Source organism: Ursus arctos, unplaced genomic scaffold (assembly GCF_023065955.2).
Source record: "Ursus arctos isolate Adak ecotype North America unplaced genomic scaffold, UrsArc2.0 scaffold_4, whole genome shotgun sequence".
In the NCBI taxonomy this organism is placed as follows: domain Eukaryota; kingdom Metazoa; phylum Chordata; class Mammalia; order Carnivora; family Ursidae; genus Ursus; species Ursus arctos.
In genome coordinates this window covers 31,734,999-31,759,726 of record NW_026623056.1, presented here as the reverse complement: position 1 = coordinate 31,759,726, position 24,728 = coordinate 31,734,999, and the positions used below count along the sequence as shown (strand labels likewise).

Sequence of the window (24,728 nt, the reverse complement as noted above, 5' to 3'; positions counted from 1 at the left end):
CCTAAGATCCCTATAAAACAAGGGCGCACGGCCTGGGTCCCGGTCAATAATTTGGGCTCTGGACAACCCCACAACCTCTCATCAGAATGACGAGAAGGAGAAATCCCCCCCAGCAAAGACAAGACAATGAGTCTGTGGCCTCTGCCATAGAACTAATGGATATGGATATAACCAAATTATCAGAAATGGAATTCAGAGTAACAATGGTCAAGATGATGTGTAGACTTGAAAAAGTATTAACGAAAATGTTAATGAGAATATAGAATCTCTATGGGCAGAAATGAGAACGAATCAGGCAGAAATTAAAAATTCTATGAGCCAAATGCAGTCAAAACTAAAGGCTCTGACGGCCAGGGTGAATGAGGCAGAAGAACGTATCAGCGAACTGGAGGATGGGTTAGTAGAAGAGAAAACTGAAATAGAATCTGGACTTAAAAAAATCCACGCCCACGAATGTAGGTTATGGGAGATTACTGGCTCAATGAAACGTTCCAATGTCAGAATCATCGGCATCCCCGAGGGGGTGGAGAAAAACAGAGGTCGAGAAGAGATATTTGAACAAATTGTAGCTGAAAACTTCCCTAATCTAGCAAGGGAAACAAACATCCGTGTCCAAGAGGCAGAGAGGACCCCTCCCAAGCTCAACCATGACAAACCTACGCCACGTCACATCATAGTGCAATTCGCAAATATTAGATCCAAGGATACAGTATTGAAAGCGGCGAGGGCAAAGAAATTTCTCACATACCAAGGCAAAGGTATCAGAATTATGTCAGACCTGTCTACACAGACCTGGAATGAGAGAAAGGGTTGGGGGAGCATTTTTAAAGCTCTTTCAGAGAAAAACATGCAGCCAAGGATCCTTTATCCAGCAAGGCTGTCATTCAGAATTGATGGAGAGATAAAGACCTTCCAGAATCGCCAGTCATTGACCAATTTCATAACCACGAAACCAGCCCTACAGAAGATATTAAGGGGGGGGGGGTTCTATAAAGGTAAAAAGGCCCCAAGAGTGATACAGAACAGAAAGTCACAATCGACAGAAACAAAAACTGTACTGACAACACGGCATCATTAAAATCATATCTCTCAATATTCAGTCTCACTGTAAACGGCCTATGTGCTCCCATAAAATGCCACAGGGTTGCAAATTGGATAAAAAGACATGACCCATCCATTTGCTGTCTACAAGAGACTCATTTTGAACCTAAAGATACATCCAGACTGAAAGTAAAGGGATGGAATACCATCTTTCACGCCAATGGACCTCAAAAGAAAGCTGGGGTAGCAATTCTCATATCAGACAGATGGGATTTTAAACTAAAGACTATAGTTAGAGACACAGAAGGGCACTATATTATTCTTAAAGGATGTCCAACAAGTGGATATAAAATTATAAATATATATGCCCCCAACAGGGGAGCAGCAAGATACACAAGCCAACTCTTAACCACAATAAAGAGACATATAGATAAAAATACATTAATAGGAGGGGACCTTAACACTCCACTATCAGAAATAGAACACCCATGCAAAAAATCGACAAAGAAACAAGGGCTTTGAATGCCATACTCGACGAGTTGGACCTCATAGATATATATAGAACACTATACCCCAGAACCAAAGAATACTCATTCTATTCTAATGCCCATGGAACATTCTCAAGAATAGACCATGTTCTAGGTCACAAAACAGGTCTCAACCAATACCAAAAGACTGAAATTATTCCCTGCATATTCTCAGACCACAATGCTTTGAAATTGGAACTCAACCACAAGGAAAAATTTGGAATAAACTCAAACACTTGGAGACTAAGAACCATCCTGCTCAGGATTGATTTGATAAACCAGGAAATCAAAAATCAATTTAAACAATTTATGGAGACCAACGAGAATGAAAACACAATGGTCCAAAACCTATGGGATACTGCAAAGGCAGTCCTAAGGGGGAAATACATAACCATCCAAGCCTCACTCAAAAGAATAGAAAAATCTAAAATGCAGTTTTTATATTCTCACCTCAAGAAGCTGGAACAGGAACAGAAGGACAGGCCTAATCCACGCACGAGGAAGCCGTTGACCAAGATTAGAGCAGAAATCAATGAATTAGAAACCAGGAGTACAGTAGAGCAGATCAACAGAAGTAGAAGCCGGTTCTTTGAGAGAATCAATAAAATTGACAGACCGCTGGCAAGAGTTATCCAAAAGAATAGAGAAAGGACCCAAATTAATAAAATTATGAATGAAAAAGGAGAGGTCACAACCGACACCAATGAAATTGGAAGGATTATTAGAAACTTTTATCAAGAGCTTTATGCCAATAAATTAAGCAATCTGGAAGAGATGGAGGCCTTCCTGGAAACCTATAAACTACCAAGACAGAAACAGGAAGAAAAAGATTTTTTAAACAGGCCAAATAATTATGAAGAGATTGAGTCAGTGATAAACAACCTTCTAAAAAACAAAACTCCAGGCCCGGATGGTTTTCCTGGGGAATTCTACCAAACATTCAAAGAAGAAATAATACCTATTCTCCTAAAGCTATTTCAAAAAATAGAAACAGAAGGAAAGCTACCAAACTCATTCTATGAGGCCAATATAACCTTGATCCCCAAACCAGGCAAAGACCCCATCAAAAAGGAGAATTATACACCGATTTCCCTAATGAATATGGACGCCAAAATCCTCAACAAGATCCTTACTAATAGAATCCAACAGTACATTAAAAGGATTATCCATCATGACCGAGTGGGATTCATCCCTGGGATGCAAGGGTGGTTGAACATTCACAAATCGATCGAAGTCTTAGATTTTATCCAGAAAGAAAAATTCAAATATCATATGATTCTCTCAATAGATGCAGAAAAAGCATTTGACAAAATACAGCATCCTTTCCTGATTAAAACCCTTCAGAGTGTAGGGATAGAGGGTACATTCCTCAATCTCATAAAAACTATCCATGAAAAGCCTACAGCAAATATCATTCTCAATGGGGAAAAGCTGGAAGCCTTTCCCGTAAGATCAGGAACACGAATGCCCACTCTCACCACTATTATTCAACATAGTACTAGAAGTCCTTGCAACAGCAATCAGACAACAAAAAGGGATCAAAGGTATCTAAATCGGCAAAGAAGTCAAAATGTCTCTCTTCGCAGATGACATGATACTTTATATGGAAAAGCCAAAAGAATCCACTCCCAAACTATTAGAAGTTATAGAGCAATTCAGTAATGTGGCGGGATACAAAATCAATGCTCAGAAATCAGTTGCATTTCTATACACGAATAACGAGCCCGAGGAAAGAGAAATTAGGGAATCCAACCCATTTACAATAGCACCAAAAACCATATGTTACCTTGGAATTAACTTAACCAGAGACGTAAAGGACCTATATTCTAGAAACTATAAATCACTCTTGAAAGACATTAAGACACAAAAAGATGGAAAAATATTCCATGCTCATGGATCAGAAGAATTAACATAGTGAAAATGTCCATGCTACCCAGAGCAATCTACACTTTCAATGCTATCCCAATCAAAACACCGAGGACATTTTTCAAAGAACTGGAACAAATAGTCCTTAAATTTGTATGGAACCAGAAAAGGCCCCGAATCGCCAAGGAACTGTTGAAAAGGAAAAACAAAGCTGGGGGCATCACAATGCCAGATTTCGAGCTGTACTACAAAGCTGTGATCACAAAGACAGCATGGTACTGGCACAAAAACAGACACATAGACTAATGGAACAGAATAGAGAACCCAGAAATGGACCCTCGGCTCTTTGGGCAACTAATCTTTGACAAAGCAGGAAAAAACATCTGGTGGAAAAAAGACAGTCTCTTCAATAAATGGTGCTGGGAAAATTGGACAGCTACATGCAAAAGAATGAAACTTGACCGATCTCTCACACCATACACAAAGATAAACTCCAAATGGATGAAAGACCTCGATGTGAGACAGGAATCCATCAAAATCCTAGAGGAGAACATAGGCAGCAACCTCTATGACATCGGCCAAAGTAACCTTTTTCATGACACATCTCCAAAGGCAAGAGAAACAAAAGATAGAATGAACTTGTGGGACTACATCAAGATAAAAAGCTTCTGCACATCCAAGGAAACAGTCAAAAAAACTAAGAGGCAGCCCACGGAATGGGAGAAGGTATTTGCGAATGACACTACAGATAAAAGACCGGTATCCAAAATCTACAAAGAACTTTCAAACTCAATACATGAGAAACAAATAAACAAATAAAAAAATGGGCAGAAGATATGAACAGACACTTTTCCAATGACGACATACAAATGGCTAACAGACACATGAAAAAATGTTCAAAATCATTAGCCATCAAGGAAATTCAAATCAAAACCACACTGAGATACCACCTTACGCCAGTTAGAATGGCAAAAATAGACAAGGCAAGAAACAACAATTGTTGGAGAGGATGTGGAGAAAGGGGATCCCTCCTACATTGTTGGTGGGAATGCAAGTTGGTACAGCCACTCTGGAAAACAGTGTGGAGGTCCCTTAAAAAGTTAAAAATTGAGCTACCCTATGACCCAGCCATTGCACTATTGGGTATTTACCCCAAAGATACAGACGTAGTGAAGAGAAGGGCCATATGCACCCCGATGTTCATAGCAGCATTGTCCACAATAGCTAAATCGTGGAAGGAACCGAGATGCCCTTCAACAGATGACTGGATTAAGAAGTTGTGGTCCATATATACAATGGAATATTACTCAGCTATCAGAAAGAACGAATTCTCAACATTTGCTGCAACATGGACGGCACTGAGGAGATAATGCTAAGTGAAATAAGTCAAGCAGAGAAAGACAATTATCATATGATTTCTCTCATCTATGGAACATAAGAACTAGGAAGATCGGTAGGGGAAGAAAGGGATAAAGAAAGGGGGGTAATCAGAAAGGGGAATGAACCATGAGAGACTATGGACTCTGGGAAACAAACTGAGGGCTTCAGAGGGGACGGGGGTGGGGGAATGGGATAGACTGGTGATGGGTAGTAAGGAAGGCACGTATTGCATGGTGCACTGGGTGTTATACGCAACTAATGAATCATTGAACTTTACATCGGAAACCAGGGATGTACTGTATGGTGACTAACGTAATAAAAAAAGAAAGAAAAGACATCTTACAAAGTTGCATCACGAAGGCAGTGTGGCACTGTCTAAAGGATCAACAGATATAACAGACAAAAATAATGTGTCCAAAAACAGACATATCCATATTTGGAAATATAATTTGTGGCAAGGGTGGCACTGAAAAGTAGTGGGGGGAAAGCTCAGTCTTTTCAATAAATAGCGACAAATGTATATCCTTCAGTGGGGAGGTGAAAGACCTTGACCCTCAGGCTCTCAGAATACATAAAAACCAGTTCCTGGTTAATTGTAGATATAAATGTATATGGCAAAATCAAAAGCTCTGAGAGAATATTTTCTTTTTTTTTTTTTTAAAGATTTTATTTATTTATTCGACAGAGATAGAGACAGCCAGCGAGAGAGGGAACACAAGCAGGGGGAGTGGGAGAGGAAGAAGCAGGCTCATGGCAGAAGAGCCTGATGTGGGGCTCGATCCCATAACGCCGGGATCACGCCCTGAGCCGAAGGCAGACGCTTAACCGCTGTGCTCCCAGGCGCCCCTGAGAGAATATTTTCTTGACATTGGGGTAGAGAAAACTTTGTTAAACAGATCAAGGAAAATACAACAATAATACAAAAGACTGATAAATCCACATAAGCAAAGGGCTCATATCTGGAATATATAAAGGACTCTCATAAATCGGTTACAACTCAAAAAAAAAAAAAAAGACACTTAAATAGACCCTCCACAAAAGAAGATATCCAAATGGTCAATAAACAAAAAAAGGAGCTCAACATCACTAGTCATCAGGGAAAGGCAAATTAAAAGCACAGTGAGGTTACCAGAATGGCTAGAATTAAAAAGACCAATGATATCAAACAATGGCAAAAATGTAGATAAACAGAGCTGATGGCAATGTTAACTGGGATAACCACTCTGTAAAACTACCAGGCAGTATATTCTAAAGGTATAAATGTGCTCATTCTATGACTCAGCAATTCCACTCTAAAGGTAATGAAGTTGGGTGCATATGTTCACCAAAAGACACATTCAAGAATGTTTAGAAGCCCTCAGTTTGTTTCCCAGAGGGCTTCAGAGGGGAGGGGGTCGGAGATTGGGATAGGCCGGTGATGGGTAGTAAGGAGGGCACGTATTGCATGGTGCACTAGGTGTTATACACAAATAATGAATCATGGAACACTACATCAAAAACTGGGGATGTACTGTATGGTGACTAACATAACAAAATAAAAATTATTAAAAAAAAAAGAATGTTTAGCAGCTTTATTAATGATAGCTAAAACCTGGAAATAGTCAAATGTCTGCCAACTGTTGGTATGTCCCCACAATGTCAGTTAAATAAAGACATGCACTATAGCTGCAGATGCCACTAATGAATCTCACAGATCTATATTTGAGTGAAAAATTCAGACCCAAGAGTACCTATGGTACAGTTACACTTCAATAAAATTCAAATTCATACAAAACTAACCTATAGTTTTATGTGTGTGCTGGGGTGGGAAGGGATAGTATTGATTTGGAGGGAACATAAAGAAGCCTTCTGGGTGTTGGAAAAGTTCTTTATCAGTACTGGGACGGTGGTTATATGGGTATACACATGTAAAACTTCCAGCTTTATACTTAAGATTTGCACCCTTTACTGCACATGTTAAAATAAAAATTCTACGAATAAACCAAATTAATTTCCTCTCCTCATCTAAAGTTACTGATAAGAATGAAAAGGCCAGACACAGTGTGGAAGAGAATATTTTCCAAACATGTAATCAATACTGAGCTTCTACATATAAGAAAAAGACAGGGGGTGTTGGGTGGCTCAGTTGGGTAGGTGTCTACCTTCAGCTCAGGTCATCATCCCAGGGTCCTGGAATAGAGCCCCACATCCGGCTACCTGCTCTGGAAGTCTGCTTCTCCCTCTCCCTTTGCCCTTCCCCCCACTGTTTGTGCTCTCACACTTGCTCTCTCTTACACTCTCTCTCTCAAATAAATAAAATCTTTAAAAAAGAAAAAGACAACTCAACAACAAAAGCTGAACAAGAAAACTTGAAAAAGTACTTTGCCAAGAAAAAATAACTAATAAATATTTGTTAAGTTGCTTTACCTCATTAGCATTCAAGAAAATGCAAAGTAAAACTAACAAGATACTACTTTAAACCCACCAGAATAGATCAAATTATATCATCATAATAGCAAATGTTGGCAAGAATACAGAGCAGTGAGAACTTGCACACACTTCTGATAAGACGACGATGCTACAACCACCATAAGAAACCATTTGGCTTTATCTACTAAAACTGAAGAAGCAGCAATTCTATGTCTAGCTCTTTATCAAACATAAATGGAAACATACGGACACCAAGGACCCTGGACAAGAATTTTCAAACCAGCAAGATTCATAATAACTCCAAATTGGGACGCCTGGGTGGCTCAGTTGGTGAAGCATCTGCCTGCAGCCCAGGCCACAATCCCAGGGTCCTGGGATTGAGTTCCGCATCGGGTTCTCTGTTCAGTGGGGAGTCTGCTTTTGCCTCTGCCTCTGTCCCTCCCCCTGGCTCATGTTCTCTCTCTCATGTTCTCTCTCTCTCTCTTTTGCTCTCTCTCAAATAAATAAATAAATATTTTTTAAAAAACAAAAAAACTCCAAACTGGTAACCTAAATGCCCGTCAATGGAAAATGGATAAACTGTGATATATCCACATAAGAGAATACACTATAATACAATATAGTAAAACAAGTACTCCAAGGGAAACATGAATGACTTACCTATGCAATTTTGAGTGAAAGAAGCTAGACGCAAGAATACATACAGATGATGTAGAGAGAGGTCAAAAATACATAAAACTATAGGCTTAGAAAGGATGATAGCAATTATTTCTGGGCCGGCTGTGGGTAGTGATTAGGAACCATCAAGGGACTTTCTGAGGTGCTGACAGTATCCTATTTGACTTGAGTGGTGGTTACACAGGTGTAGCTCTGTGATAATTTACTGAAATTTACATTTGTTTCCTGTACTTTCCCTATGTATATTTTTCAATACCATAAAGGTTTAAACAAAAAGTAAAGCCAAACCAAAACAAAACCAAAAATTAAGTCTGTTATGTTTATTCATAATTCAGAGAGTTGGAATTTTCTTTTTTTCTCAGCAACAACATAATGAATCAGTTAGCTGTGACTCCTAAGGATTTGGCATGAAAAGCCTTACTCTCACTTCTTTAGGTGCAAAAATACTGATTTTCAAAAACTTACAAGGTTCATTTACATTAATAACTCTATCTGCCATTTTTCATAATGTAAATTCCAGGAAACAAACTCCTGTTACATCAAGTCTAAATTTTTCAGCCTGCCATTAAAAGCCTTCCACTAGCTGGCTCCATCTGACCAGTAGAAAATTATCCCTAAGTGACAACTCATTTTGAGATATGGTAAAAGCTTGATATATATCTGATGTCTGTATATATGGGAGGCTATAGAGTGAGAAATAACCAAAAGCCAACTATTCCTCCATAGTCCCTAAGAGCACTAGTGCTCTGAAGTTTACCAGTATGGGGCTGGGTATTTTTAATACATACAATGTGTAGTGGGCACTGACATATCAAAGTATGGAAGAAGATAAAATACAAGCAGTTAAAATAGGAAGGTGTGGACTATGATAGAAATTTAAATATTCAGACACATAGAATACTTTTGTGGATCCCAATGATTTCAGAGATTTTAATCATAATTTGAGCACATACCATCAATAAATACTTAAAATGGTGTTAAAAATAGCCTTTTTCAGGGGGGCGCCTGGGTGGCACAGCGGTTAAGCGTCTGCCTTCGGCTCAGGGCGTGATCCCGGCGTTATGGGATCAAGCCCCACATCAGGCTCTTCTGCTATGAGCCTGCTTCTTCCTCTCCCACTCCCCCTGCTTGTGTTCCCTTGCTGGCTGTCTCTATCTCTGTCAAATAAATAAATAAAACCTTTAAAAAAAATAGCCTTTTTCAATATTTTGGATATCCTTATAACCTCTGTTGAGCCAGTACTTTTTAAAACAAATAAATAAGTAGAATGAATGAACCACATTTAATGATTGGCTAACCTCTGAAAACATTGGCAATTTGGTGTGATATGACAAATGGTATATGATATCTGAAACAAAGAACAATTAGCAAATGTTAAGAATTAAGTTTATAACTTATTAGCAAAACTAATAAGAAACTGGTTTACTGAAACAGAACATCTTTAAAGTATTTGAAGTATTAAGTGAACCATATTTACATTAGTCTCCTAAGAACTGTGTTCAGCAAATACAGGCATGTGCCATCACTTCAAAGTCCTTAGTGAAACAGAAGGTCTAATTAGTAGGCTACTGATCCCTAAAAGGAAAGTTAGCAGTGTTTAGTCTTTGTGGAAAAAGTATATGTCATTAAAATATTAAGTTAAAAATCCAGAGATATTTCAACATACGTGAGCTTTATGGTAAGGGTTGTTGTCGTTGATTCCTGGTAAATATCTACGCCTTCCCAAAATGGTCTGGACAAACCCATCTCTTTTACAATTCTTCACTGTCTCTCTCATGAAATGATTAATCCCTACAAAGAAAATACAAAACTAATTATAACCAAAGTCCATTCTTAAGCTCATTCACTAGCTTCAATATAGAAAAATATACCAAAACCCTACCATGATTCTTAACACTGTATCACGTCATCAAAACTTTGCGTATAAACTTTCATTCACTTTTTGTAGACTCAAAGTTAGAAACAAAAGGGACTTTAGAAATGACATAAGCTATTTCACTTAGCATAAGCAGAGAAAGACAATTGTCATAAGGTTTCACTCATTTATGGAATATATAAGAAACAGGAAGATCGGTAAGAGAAGGAAGGGAAGAATGAAGGGGGCAGTAAACAGAAGGGGGAATGAACCATGAGAGATTGTGGATTCTGGGAAACAAACTGAGGGCTTCAGAGGGGAGGGGGGTGGGGGATTGGGATGGGCCAGTGATGGGTATTAAGGAGGGTACATATTGCACGGTGCACTGGGTGTTATATGCAAGTAATGAATCATGGAACACTACATCAAGAACTGGGAATGCACTGTATGGTGACTAATATAACAAAATAAATATTATTAAAAAAAAAAAGAAATGACATAATCTATCACCAACAAAAAATATGAAACTAAACTCCAGAACAACAGAGCAGGTACTAAAACCTAGGATCTTAAGACTATTCCATGTTACTTTTCACAGCCTTCTTCTGCTCTTTGTGTTAATCTTCTTTTACTCTTTGGTCTTACCACTTCCAGGCTTAAAACATTCTGACAGCTCCTCATCGGCATCTTAGCTACAATCCAAACAGGACCTAGTTGCAATTAGTACACGAATAATAAATACTTCATTATGAATATATACAACTCACTTCTTAAAATTTTTTTTTTAAAGATTTTATTTATTCGACAGAGAGAGAGACAGCCAGTGAGAGAGGGAACATAAGCAGGGGGAGTGGGAGAGGAAGAAGCAGGCTCATAGTGGAGGAGCCTGATGTGGGGCTCGATCCCACAACGCCAGGATCACGCCCTGAGCTGAAGGCAGACGCTTAACCGCTGTGCCACCCAGGCGCCCCTCACTTCTTAAAATTTAAAAAGACTATGTATAGTATACTATTCAAACATTTTCATATTCCCTATACCAGCATGCATCCTTTGCAATATAGGTTCATAATTATGTCTTAAAGATCTTCAGGGCGAGTTTGTTGTTCTAGGTGGGCCAACTGCTCATTCCTGTCTCTGAGTTAGAGATGTTATTTAAAACACAATCAGGTATAGAGACTGTGCTGATCTATCTTTGCACATATGAATGTGCAATCTCTGCTTTCTCACTGCTCTGCTTATCCTAAATAATAAACACTGACTTCTCCTAACTAAAACCCCTCATTTGACGATTTCTGTTTGCGGCTGGTACAGGAGAGACATTTGAGGAGACTGTGCGTGAAATAAAGGGGCGAAACCCCTGCCAACTGAAGCTATTGGTGATATTCAACCACCAGCATGAGAACTTCAGAAAGCAATAAGGCTCTCACCTTTTTCTGTTTAAGAATTACTGTGATATTGTTGAGTGAAGAGCAAAGAAAAGGATGAGATACAAGAGACCATATCGCTACAAATTCTCTTAACTGATTCCTGTCAGAGACCCTCAAATATTCAGAGGTTGAAAGAACTACTTTAAAAAAGCAAACAAAGGGGGGGGGGGCAAACCAGGAAACAGACTCAACTATAGAGAACAAACTGATGGTGACCAGAGGGGAGGTGAGGGGGGAGGGATGGGTGAGATAGGTGATAGGGATTAAGGAGGGCACTTGTGATGACCACCAGGTGATGTATGGAAGTGTTGAGTCACTGTATTGTACACCTGAAACTAATATTACACTGTATGTTAACTAACTGGAATTTCCATAAAAACTTTAAAAAACTCAATCCCAAGTTATAAATTTACATACAGAAGGAACCCACTTTAAGTGAACAGATACATTTTAACAAATGTATACTACAAGATATGAAACGTTTTTATCACCTTTACAGTCAGTTCTCCCTTAACAGCCTCAAACTCTCACTGATCTGCTTTATGACACTATATATTTGTTTTTCATGTTCTTAAAATTCATAAAAATTGAATTATATTGTATGTTCTCATTTGAGCTTGCTTTCTTTAGCTAAGTAGTATTCCATTGCAGAGATACACCAAAATTTGTTTATCCATGATCCTGTTCATAGACATCTGGTTGTTAGGAATAAAACTGCTATAACCATCATATACAAGTCTTTCTTTGGATAATCCACGTTTTCATTTTTCTTGGACGAATACCCAATAGCAAAATTGCAGGATCACATAACTAACTGTGTGTTTCACTCTATATGAGTCATAGTGTTTTCCAAAGTGGTTGTACCATTTTACAACCCTACCAGCAATGTAAAAGAGATACAATGTTTTTAATTTTAGCCATTCTAGTGTTTTTGTAATGGTATCTCTTTGTGGTTTTCTTTTCCCTGATGTCTAATGATGATAACATTTGATGTGGTCATTCATATATTTTCTTTGGTGAAGTGTCTGTTCAAATCTTTTGACCTTTATTTTATTGGACTGTTTGCCTTCTCAGCATTGGATTATAAGAGTTTTTTATATATTCTGGCTGCAAGTTCATTAGACAATAGAAACTACAAATATCTTCTCTTTTGTGTCTTGCCTTAGATTTTCTTAATGGTGTCTTTTATCAATGTTTATCTTTTATGTTTAGTTCAGTATAATTACCACATAAGAAATCTTTGCCTACCTTAATGTCACAAAACCTTTTTCCCCTATTTTCTTCTGGAAGATTTTTGGTTTTAGCTTTTACTTTTAAATCTATGTTCCATATCAAGCTAACTTTTGAATATAGTATTAGATGATAGTTGAAGTTCATTTTTTTCCTGTACTGGTATCCAGTTGTTCTAGAACCAACTGTTGACAAGACCATCTTTCCTCCATTTAATTACCATGGCGACTCTGTTGAAAAATCAATCCACCATATATGTATAGGTCTATTTCTGAACCTTTTATTGTGACCCACTGTTTTCCATGTCTACCCTTATGCCTATGTTGATTATTGTAGTTTTATATTAAGTTTTGAATCCAGGGAGTATTGGTACTCAGCACTGTACTTTTCCCAAAAAAATCTTCCTAGTTATTCCAGGCCCTTTGAATTTCCATATAAATTTAGAATCAGTGTGTCAAATTCTACACAAAAGTCTAATGGAATTTTGATTAGAATTAAATTGGATCTATAGAACAATTTATAGAGAACTGCCATCACAATAATATTGTGCCTTCTCATAAATTAACGTGGTAAACCTCACCTTCATCTAAATATTCTTCAATTTCTCTCAGGATTGTTTTAGAGTTTTCAGTAAAGCCTTGCACATATTGTTGAATTTATCCCATGTATTTCATGTATTTTGATGTTAACATAACTCACTAATTACTAGTATACAAAAATGCAACTGATTTTTACAAATTAACCTTGTATGGGGGGTGGGGCACCTGGGTGGTTCAGTGGGCTAAGCAGTTGACTTTGGATCAGGTCATGATCTCAGGGTGCTGGGATCCAGCCCCACATGAGGCTCCTTTCTCAGTAGGGAGTCTGCTTTTGCCTTTCCCTCTGCCCCACTCGCCGCTCCCCTACTCGTATGCTCTCTCTCTCACTCTCTCTCTCTCTCAAATAAATAAAATCTTAAAAAAAAACAAACCTTGTACAGTGGGACATTTCTAAATTTAGTTATTTGTTCTAGTAGTTGTTTTTGTAGAATTCATATGATTTTCTATGTATAAGATCATGTCATGTATGAATAAAGTTTTCTTTTTGGGGACTCTGTTTAGGACTGATACGAAGGGTATGAAATAACTTTCTGGGATGATATGGTAATGATTTCATATCTTGACTGTAGTGTAGGTTATATGACTCTGTGCATTTGTCAAAACTTATACAAATATAAATCTAAACAGAGTAAATTTTAATCATGGAACACTACATCAAAAACTAAGGAAAAACTATGGTGACTAACATAACATAATAAAAAATTTTTTTAAAAAAGGGTAAATTTTACTGCTTGTAAATTACACCTCAATAAATTGCCAAAAGATAATTTAAAACAATAATACTCAAATTACTCTGTAACAGCAATTATTCTCTCATAGTTTCTGGTACATTTAATCAATGGTTTACTGTTTCAAATTAAAGCTATCTAAACCTAAAGCATAGCACAATTCCAAGATTTTATAGCATATTCACAATGACAAAGTAGCATATACATCATGTGGACTTTGTTATTCCATTTCTGTTCCTACTATTATGAAAAAAGACCATCTTAGTAAATAATCATAAGGTTGATGTTATTTAATTAACAATACCTGGTGAAAACTTCTAATAGAAATGTTAACAGAAAATTTTGTAAAACTAATTTTTTTTCAATTAATATGGCAAGAGAGTTGAATAGTATCTAGAAGATAATTAATATTTAAGGTTTCTTTACCTGTATATCTGGATTTAAAGGAATCAATGTAGCAAGCAGCATCATTTTCTTTAATGCCCATCTGCTCTCCCAAAGATTTAGCACCCATTCCATAAATGATTCCATAGCAAATCTAAAAAGGAGTCATCACATTCAGTAAGTAAATTAAAGGTCATAACTACATAAATTGCAAATATAAAAAGTTGATCAGGATTGAAATTTGGCAAACTTTTTATTCCATAGTGTGTCAAAGAAATGATTAGATCTACTTTTGGTAGGTTAGATTCATAGAACCTGATATCCAGTGAACATCTTTTTTCTGCCTTTTAACAATCCTTCGGGGCTGGAGGAGGAAGGGGAAGAACAGAAATAAATGTGAATGTGTATGTTTTAAGAAATTAATCCTAATTATTTAAAAGGGAAGATTTATTTCTGACTCTTTGTCATGTATCCAGTAGTCTTCAGAGCAGTTTTCTACTCCTAAAATATCACATTAACTCCTGCTTAGAAAAGTGTCCAGGAGTCAGGAAAGAGAAGCTTTATAAATATTCCTCTCCTGGCTCTTGCATAGGACAGAGCAGGAAGAGGAGACTTCGTGGTTGGATAACAGGGAATATTTCACTGGAGATAAATATGCTTTCCACCTCACCACCACCTGATATCCCACAATTGCAGAATTCAACTGGGTTAAACAAATTCCTGAGGAAATTTTGGGAGCAGTGGAGGGAAATGGTCTAAATAGGTCAGTAGGAAACTGTAATTTATTAATAAGTATTGCCTGGGTTTAAATCCTAGTTCCACATTTACAAAATTACCTTGCACAAGCTATCTCAAGTCTTGTACCTCGATTTCTTCATCCACAAAATGAGGATAGTAATACCTGCATTATGGAATTGTGAAGATTACTAAGTTATTACTTCTAAGTGTTCAGGAAACTGGCTGACATAAAGCAAGCTCATATAAATGTCATTAAATATAATTTTAAAAGATAACTTGCAAAAAATGATTATCAGAGTTCCAAACTACTTTTAACATGCTTAAACAGAAGTTTTTGTCCTTTCCCTTTTTTAATACATTGAGAGAGATTTTTTTCCCTCCTTTTATCTTTTCTTTTTTTGGTGTTTCTACATTTTATTTTACTGTGACTCCTATTTTTTTTTTTTTAACTCAGGTAGTACATAGCACTGGCTGAGATCTCAGCTAGACCCAAGGAGTAGATGGTTCAGTGCGTGATGACTTAGTATGGCATAAATACTATTAAATCACGTAAGAACTTATGAAATAGAGGCAGATACCATCAGTGGATGAGTGTTCAGGTTATACAGTCAGAATGTCTAAGTTCTGGCATTCTGAGCTTATCCTGGCTCCACCACTTATAGCTGTAGGACCCTAAGCAAATTACTAACTGCCAGCACCTCAGTTCACTCCTATATAAAATGGGAATAATAATTATACCTATTTCATGGGTTTATTATGAAGATTAAATATTGGAACATTCCCTATTTTACCCAGGGTTCAATTCTTGCTGAATGCAGGACCCCAGAGATTATTAAACAGACAGAGAGGGCAAAGTTGGTTTTTGAAAGAGTGGAAGGAACAAGTGCTGGTGCTAAACAGGCAATGGAGAGAAGAAGGGTTTCATGCCTAATGAGCCAGTCAAGAATTACAGCCGTGAGTAACTAGAAGTATAAATGCAAAACTAACACAGCAGGATCTTAAAGGTGGGAGTCATGGCATCAGATTTCCCACAGAACATGTGGTGAAAAAAAGTATCAGTGTCAACAGAGGCCAGGAAATGGTGTAAATATGGCCTTTGACTTTCTCTGTGCTTGACAGTCATGCAGGAGTAGGAACTAATATGGACCCACTTGAAAAGTCCAAGGACAGTATAAAGTTTCATACGTGGATTAGCTAACCAATGACCTCAAAAAACTAAAAAACTATCAGTGTATTAATTATAATCCACAGCTCAGTGATTTTTTTTCAATACATTTGGAGAGCACCTATAAAAATAAAAAGATGAAAATATATTTATAGACTAGAAAGACATTTTTAAAATACACACACATACACATAAATAACAACTACCACCACCACAATATCTACCACTAATGCAGAAGGTTTTCCTCACACGAAGTAGCCTCAGACTATCTGATTCTTCCTACTGACTCTATGAAGGAAAGTATAATGAATACCATGAGACAGGCTCCGGTGAATGTGGTTTGAAAGATCCACAGATGGCGAAATAATTCCTCAACTGCAAATGATCAAGCCAATTTTTAAAATTTTTTAATCATTAAAATTCTCACATATGGTAAGCATGTTCACCAAGATCACCTGCTTTGCTTGTTGCCTCAGATCATCCCCAACAGACTCTGGCTCAATCATCTTCCACTCAGCTGCAATACTCCTGAAAACATCAGCTCCAGTGTTTAATACTTGAATGAGGCGACGATCGTGGGATAAATGAGCCAAGATCCTCAGTTCAAGTTGAGAGTAATCAGCAGCTAATATTAAACCACCTGAAATAGAAATGATTTTAGAAAAGCTGGTACAAAGATAAGTCCAGGTTTTATATAATTGAGCAGGATGACAGAAATTTAGTTCTAACTTAGAATCATAGGATTAGGGGAAGGAAGGGAAAACTGAAGGGGAAGAAATCAGAGAGGGAGACAAACCAAGAGAGGTTCTGGACTCCAAGAAATAAACTGACGGTTACAGAAGGGAGGGGGGTTAGGGGGATGGGGTAATTGGGTGATGGGTATTAAGGAGGACATGTGTTGTGATGAGTGCAGGGTATTACACTCAACTAATGAATCGTTGAACACTACATCAAAAACTAATGACGTACTACATGTTGGCTAACTGAACATAATAATAATAAAATAAAGAACCATAAGATTATGTGCCCAAAAGTTAAAATCTTGCTCTCAATGTGATGCAATTCAGTTCTGTAACTTAGATCATTTTTTTTTCTGTTTAGCTTTCAAGTATATGTAATATGTGTAAAGCCACCTCTGACCTCTGCCCCTTAAACCACTGTGGTAGTGCTTTCCTGAGTGTTTCTGCAGCACCTGACACACAATCTAAAACGGTTCTCTTATGCCTCTCCCACATAGCACAGAGCCATTAGGGGTGGGATACTTAATTTTCCTTTGCATTCTACAGAAAACCTTGCACAGTTCTGGTACTTCATAGCCCCTTAAATGGTTGTTGAATGAATGAATGAATGAATGAATGAACGGGTTTGCAATATGTGCACATTAAGTAGGCTAGAGAGAAACATGTGCTTTGCTTTGACAACAAAACATTCAAAGGAAACAATCAAGGGGTTGATATGTGGAGAAGAGCTACTTAGAGGATTTGGAGAGTTTACCTATGTAAGGATATGTAATAGAAATTACTGGATTAGATATGCATGGCAAAAACAAAATTTAAAAGTTCGTGGCTAAAAAAAAAAAGGAGGGAAAATATTTGCAACTGATATCACCACAGACTCATTGCCATATTATAAAAAAGACATGCTACAAATCAAGAACGAGACAAAATATAGACAAGCAGTTCAGAGAAATAATCAAAAGAACCTTAAACATACTAAAGAATGCTCAACTTTATTCACAATAAAAGAAATGCAAATTAAAACTAGAGCAAGAAATAATTTTTCTCTACTTAAATTGCAAAAATCCAGAAATTGGACAGCACATTCTGTGGCAAGGCTGAGAAAGAAACACATACTGTTAATGGGAACGAAATCGTTACTGTCCCCCATTACACTGCAATTCAACAGTATCTATCAAAATTGATCAGGTTTACTCTGTGACTCAGCAAACCCACAGGTTGTTACACAGATGACCTGCACAGAGATTAGACTGGTTTACGTTCGAATTTATTTAATGATAATCACAACTCTCCAGTGTAAAAACATTAAATGAAAAAAGGCACACAACAATGTATATGGAATCCTTATTTTTGTGCAAGAATAGGGGAAGAAAATATTACATATTCATATTTGCTTACATCTGCATAAAAAATACTACAAGGATATATAAGAAACTTATATAGGTCATCTAGAAGAGCTGTAGACAATAGGATAGCTAGGACAGGGAAGGAAGCAAAACTTCTCTATACAGACCTTTTATATATTTTGATCTCTGAACTATGTGAATGAATATACAATTCAAAAATATATAATAATTTAAAACAAAGGACCACAACTTTTATGGCCTTCCTGCCATAAATAAGAAAAAAACTGGCAAAATACACGAAATAAGCATTTTCAGATGCTGGAATAGACAGTGCAGGACTACAATCTCTACGAAGCGGGGAGGAGAGAGGAGATGAGGTGAGCCATGCAACTGTCTCAGGTTTCTGAAAGGAGGAATTTACCAGAACGCATTGCAGGGGAGGAGAGATGAAACAAAGCACTATGATCGGAGCTAAGGAAGCAGAGACTAGAGTTTGTGCCTACTGAGGAGGCTAAAATTTGTAGAAATTTGGAGAAAGGAGCTGCACATAAAAGGAGCACCACAAATATGCACAGTAATCCCTTTGGATTTTTGACCAAATACTAAAGGAGCGAGAAAGTTCAGGGAACCAGGCAAAGAATCAATACTAAAAAAATCACTGCTACCAAAGAAGCAGCCACCATCGCATGCTGTCGGCTGAACAGCTACTTGAACAACAACCTCTTGAATGTTGAAAGATGTTCAAGCTGTGACCAGACCAAGTGGACAGACCCTGTTAACACCATGAGCACCGAGTAGAGACCCCAACAAGGCCACACCTTACAATCAGGGCTAATCTAGCCCTAGAATAAAGGCCACTCTAAATATTTGCTAACAAAGCTTTAAAAGTCACAAAATGATCAAGCCTATGTGAAAGTAAATTAATTGTCTGCTAGGAGAAAATGTTATTAATGAAGACTACGAAATCCCGAGTCAATAATGTAGCAACCAATGTCTAGCACACAATAAAAAGAAAAAAAAAACTAGATATACGAAGAACCAGGAAAATGTAACTCTGACCAGGAGAATATTTAATTAATAGAAAAATGACCCCAAAATTACAGAGATGATGGAATTTTAAATAGCTACCACAGATAATGTTCAGGAATTTAAAGAAACATGAATATACTGATGTAATAGTTAATTGCAATAGGTAATAAAAACTAGACCAAAAAAATCAAATGAAAATTCTAAAGCTAAAAATACAATATCTGAAATGTAAAATTCACTAGAAGGATGTGACAGCAATTAGACACCGTAGAAGAGAAATCCACAAACTTTAAATAGTCAATAGAAAATATACATGTAGCATAGAATTAAAAAAAAAAAAATAAAAACAGGGAAGGGGGATAAAAAAGAAAAAAGTTTCAGTGACCTGTGGGGCAATACCAAGTGGTATTACATATGTATATTTGGAGCAATAGGAAGAAAGGAGAGAGGAGAGGGAGAGATGAACAAAAAATATTACAAGTGGAACGTCTGGGTGGCTCAGTCATTTAAGTGTCTCACTCGTGGTTTCGGCTCAGGTCATGATCTCATCAGTCATGGGATCAAGTCCTGTGTGGGGCTCTGCACTGAGCAGGGGAGTCGGCTTGAAGATTCTTTCCCTTTGCCTCCCCCCTCGTGCTTGCACGTACGCTCTCTCTCACTCTCTCTCTCTCAAATACATCTTATAAAAAATATGAGAAATGATGGTTGAAAATGTTTCAAATTTACTGAAAAGTATAAGCACATAGATTTAAAAAAAAATAAGGCAACTCAGGATATTCAGCAAATTCAAAAGTCTCAGAAGCAAAGCATGAAAAACTACCCAAAGACTCTTGCCCAAATCAGATTGCTAAAACTGAATAACAAAATTTAAAAAGCATCCAGGGAAAAGTTAGTTATTATGCTTGGAGGAGGAGCAAGAAAAATGGTTGTGTACTTCTCATCAGAAATAATGCAAACCAGAAGCTAATGGAAATATATATTTAAAATGCTGAAAGAGAAGGACTGTGAACCTAGAAATCTATGTCACATAAAGTTATCTTTCAAAAGTGAGGATAAAATAAACAAATCTAGAGACATGGGAATGCTGGGATAAATCACTGTCAGTAGAACCGCATTATAAGAAACCTTAAAGGAAGTACTCTGGAGGAAGTACTTCAAAATTCCCTGAATTACTCCACGAAATGAAAAGTGCCAGAAATGGTAAAAAGTGGACAGACAGGAAAAACACTTTTTTATTTCTTGATTTCTTTGAAAGATAATAGACTGTTCAAAGCAAAAATAATAACTATATGTAGAGTTTATAAGTCATAGGAATGAAATCTATTATAAAAGAGGGGAAATGGAAAAAAAAAAACTTTACAGATGAAGTGGTATTAGATAATTTGAAGGTAGTCTGTGACAGGACACATACGTATTGTAAACCCTAAAAAATCTAAGATAGTTAATAAGGCAATTGAGGATATAAAAAGAACAATAAAAAATAGTCACTTAAAGCTTTAAAAAAGAATAAAGAACAGGATAAATAAAACACAAGTAACAAGATAGTAGACTTAAACCAACCATATGCCTATAATTACTCTAGATGTAAATGGACTAAACACTACATTAAGTGACAGAAACTTTCAGATTTAATCCGTATATGTTTAATTTCAATGAACTTAAAAATTTTAAGCAAAGGCAGTATAAAATACTGTCATGTTAAACACAATTTTATTGTTTAGGTAAGAATAAATTGATGGATGAATAGATAAAATATATACATATAATCAAATATTATTCAGCCTTAAAAAGAACGGAAATTCTGACATATACTACAACATGGATGAATCTTAAGGACATGATGCTAAGTGAAATAAGCCAGATACAAAAAGACAAATACTGTATAATTGCACTTATATGAGATACATGGAGTAGTCAAATTCACAGAGACAGAAAGTGGAATGGTGGCTGCCAGGGACTGGGGAGCGAGGCGGGGAGAAGTGCTGTTCAATAGATACAGTTTCAGTTGTGGAAGATGAAAAAGTTCTGGGCAATAATGGTGGTGATGGTTGCACAACAATGCAAATGAACTTAATGCCAGAGAGCTGAACACTTAAAAATAGTTACAATGATAGAGTGCTGATAGTTCACACTGAAAAAGCAAAACAGAAAATTACCAACAGATGACGCTGTCATAGACCTAAATTCCCCCTTAGAATATTAAGTTTCTGACAGAATTAGAATCAATTCAAATGGTTAACTGCACTCACCCAGACCTGCCAGTTGACAGAAGATAAAGAAGCAAATGGGTGTACAAATAGTAGGGATGATTTGGGAGTTAGATCCTGACTTCCAAATGCCTCATGACTAGAGTTTATAGAGTTCAACCTTTCCCGAAAGGTGTGCGACTAGAGTGCGGAGGAGAGGTCAGGCAGGAGGAGGGCAGCCCTGGGGCTTACCCTTGCAACAGGAAACAGCTGCACAGAGAAGAAAGAAGCAAAAGAGCAAAGCAAGTCAGAGAGACAAAAAAATTGTGCCCTTAGAGATCAAGGGAGGACAGACACTGAGGAAAGTGCAGGTTAATTAACAGTATAAATCCTGTACAGAAGTCAAAGAGTACAAGGACAAATGAAATCCACTGGACTTTGCAAAAAGGTTTACAATCACCTTGGAAAACATGGTTTCAGCAGATTGCTGCTGATAAGCATAGACCACAGGAGTTTTCCACAGAGCAGATCATGAGGACAATGATGACTGACAACCTGGCAACACAAAGGGGAAAAACAGGCTACACCAAAGAGAGGAAAGATGGACAGATCAATGCATACTTCTGAGTCTTGTTCATCATGCAGGATTTATCAGTGCTTTGAAAACCATTCCCACAGCAATGAGAAGCTCAAAAAAACATCAGCCACATACCTGGAAAAGGCACAAAGGCATGTCGCATGCTGACTGAAAATGGCATTCCTCTGTCTGAGGCTCTCTCCTCCATCTGCGCCTGGTGTCCAGAGTTTACGCCACAACTCTTCTCTCTTCCTCTGTCATGCAAACAACATCAGCAGCTGGACATGAAGCAGTCTCAAATATATGAGAAAGGTCTCATTTTTCAGTAAAGCCAACAGTTCCATCTAAGAAACTTAAAAACTTTACCATTTGAAACTCACTTTAAAGCTTAACAAAGATACTAGATTTTTTTAGCAAACATCTAATTAAACAGTAAGTAAGGCATTTCTGTAATAGCTTTTGCCACAAACTGCTTCTGAAATAATTACTGACATTTAGCTCAAATTAACAAACCTTTCTGACCATATCTAATATCAATTATCTATGCTTTTTTCCCCGTCATGTGAATTTGGGGAGGGCAGAAGGGGGAGACATTCCTGACATAGTTAAACTCTTTCCTTTAGCATTTGAGTTAGAAAAGTACGTCGTGCTGATCGATTTAACTAGTAGCCCAGGTTTTCAGTCTTTCTCCATCAACTAGCTTCTTTATAGACAGACTCAGAATTTTAAATGGATAATACCTAGAATAGAAATGTGTATGCCCAGAACAGAAAATTAAACGAACTTCATTATTTTGTCCAATAGGCTGGTCTTGAGCCATTCATACTCACAAAACTATATTAACACAAACACAGAGAAATAGCATCTACCTGTTCATGGGAAGTAGGCCTTTGCCTAGGGCTCGGGAAGGTGGGCTTTCCCCTACTACTGTTGGCATTTTGATCTCAAAATCTCTTGGCACATTCTGAATATTTGGTTCTGTAAATGTCACTCGTCCTAAAATCAAACAGAATGAAGACATCAAATTGAGGGGGTTGGGAGGGATCTGACACTTATTTTCACAGAAATGGCATTTCTGAATTATGCATTTTCTATTGCTAAACTAAAATAAATTTATATCTAAATATTTTTCATTATGTTCATGTGTCTAACAATGATAAAATAAGTACAAGTCCAATCCCCACGTAAGTGAAATATGAGTCAACTACAATAGTATGTTTTACATTAACCTAGCTCCCTAGAAAACAAGCCCATGATAAGAAGTAATTCGACAAGTTGAACTGGTCCTGTGCTACAATGAATATCAGACGTCAGCACCATACGGTGTCAGCAGTGGCATTAATGAGTAAAGACTGATCAAATGAATCCTAGGAGAAATGATTGTCAAAACCTTCAAAACCCAGGAATGCACGCGACACAGAGAGAGACCTGAAGCAGAGCAGCTGACTGCTGAAAGGGACCCAAGGAGCCAGCGAATCTGTAGGAGATGGAGTAGTGAGAAGTGGTGACTGGAACATCACTCTCTAGACATCATCTGGCCGCTTTTCTGCATCACCATCCTCACTCATCAAGAGAACCAATGACAGCACTGACAAAGCTGGAGTCTAGAATCAGGAGGTGAATGAACTTTCTAAGAAAGAGAAAGCTATTTGTTTTAATGCTTATAGCCTTTATTTCCCCCCAAATATTTTACAGTTTGTTTACTTATTGGTTGAATTTTTCTGAAACACATAAGCATTATTCAAAAAAAGTCTGGGTAATTGATTTTGTTATTGCAGTTTTTACAACACGTATATAGTGACACAAAATCTTCTGTTTTATAACATACTCTTCATTGTAACAGGCTCTCTACAGCTAGTATATATAATCTCATCTTCTTTTAATGAGTCAGGCATTTTAAGTACCTCAGATATTCTTTTTCTAACAAACCCCTGATATATGTCCTTGTTATTTAGCTTTTAAGAAAAATTAGTGCTCAATGAATGGCAGATATTAATATATTTATTAATATACTTATTAATGGCCTGCTCAATGTTACAAAACTAGCCAATAGAAGAAGAAGGAATCCAAGTCTCTTGCTCCCTCAGCACACTGTCATCTTTTCTATAATAATATTAAATATTCAGGTCTCTTGTTTGAATTAATGAGGCTAACACTGGCAGACAAAAAGATGGCAAAAATTATAAAATATTAATGTAGCTTCATAGAGATGAATTCTAATAATAAAATGGCTTTGCTATATTTAGGGAAGTTTGTATTTCTAAAATATTCTTTAAATGTAGGCATAGTATGGTGAAAACCAATCGAAAAAAAGGAATTGACTACTTTCTTTCTACTTTATTTTTTTTTAAGATTTTTTTATTCATTTATTTGACAGAAAGAGATACAGCCAACGAGAGAGGGACTACAAGCAGGGGGAGTGGGAGAGGAAGAAGCAGGCTCCCAGCGGAACAGGATGCCTGATGACGGGCTCAATCCCAATCAGGCCCTGAGCCAAAGGCAGATGCTTAATGACTGAGCCACCCAGGCACCCCACTTTCTTTCTACTTTAAAAGCAACAGATAAATGCAACACCTTTAGAAACTCTGAGCTTGTTTTTTCCCCAATAAGGATTTATTTTACGTAAGTTTACATCATTACATCATTCACATCATTAGTATATGTCTCAAAATGAAATTTAAACAGGGCAAGAAATGGCTAGGGTAAACTAAAAGGTTAGCTAAATAAGAAAGAAGGAAAATAATTTGTTTAGAACAGGGAATAAATGAGCACAGAAAAAAGCAGCTCGTCGTGGTGCCTCCCTCTGTAATAGCAGCAAGAGCTGGT

At 37.1% G+C, this 24,728-nt stretch overlaps 1 protein-coding gene across 1 annotated transcript in view; it reads right to left on the bottom strand.

Moving 5' to 3' along the window:
- Positions 1–24,728, bottom strand: part of POLQ (DNA polymerase theta) — a 120,153-nt gene that overhangs the window by 12,938 nt on the left and 82,487 nt on the right. Inside the window, exons 23-27 of the mRNA XM_026494458.4 lie at positions 22,772–22,898; positions 22,038–22,156; positions 16,483–16,667; positions 14,167–14,278; positions 9,568–9,692 (exon numbers count right to left, since the gene is read on the bottom strand). Of these exons, the coding sequence (XP_026350243.2) occupies positions 9,568–9,692; positions 14,167–14,278; positions 16,483–16,667; positions 22,038–22,156; positions 22,772–22,898 (668 nt within the window). The remainder of the gene's footprint in view (positions 1–9,567; positions 9,693–14,166; positions 14,279–16,482; positions 16,668–22,037; positions 22,157–22,771; positions 22,899–24,728) is intronic.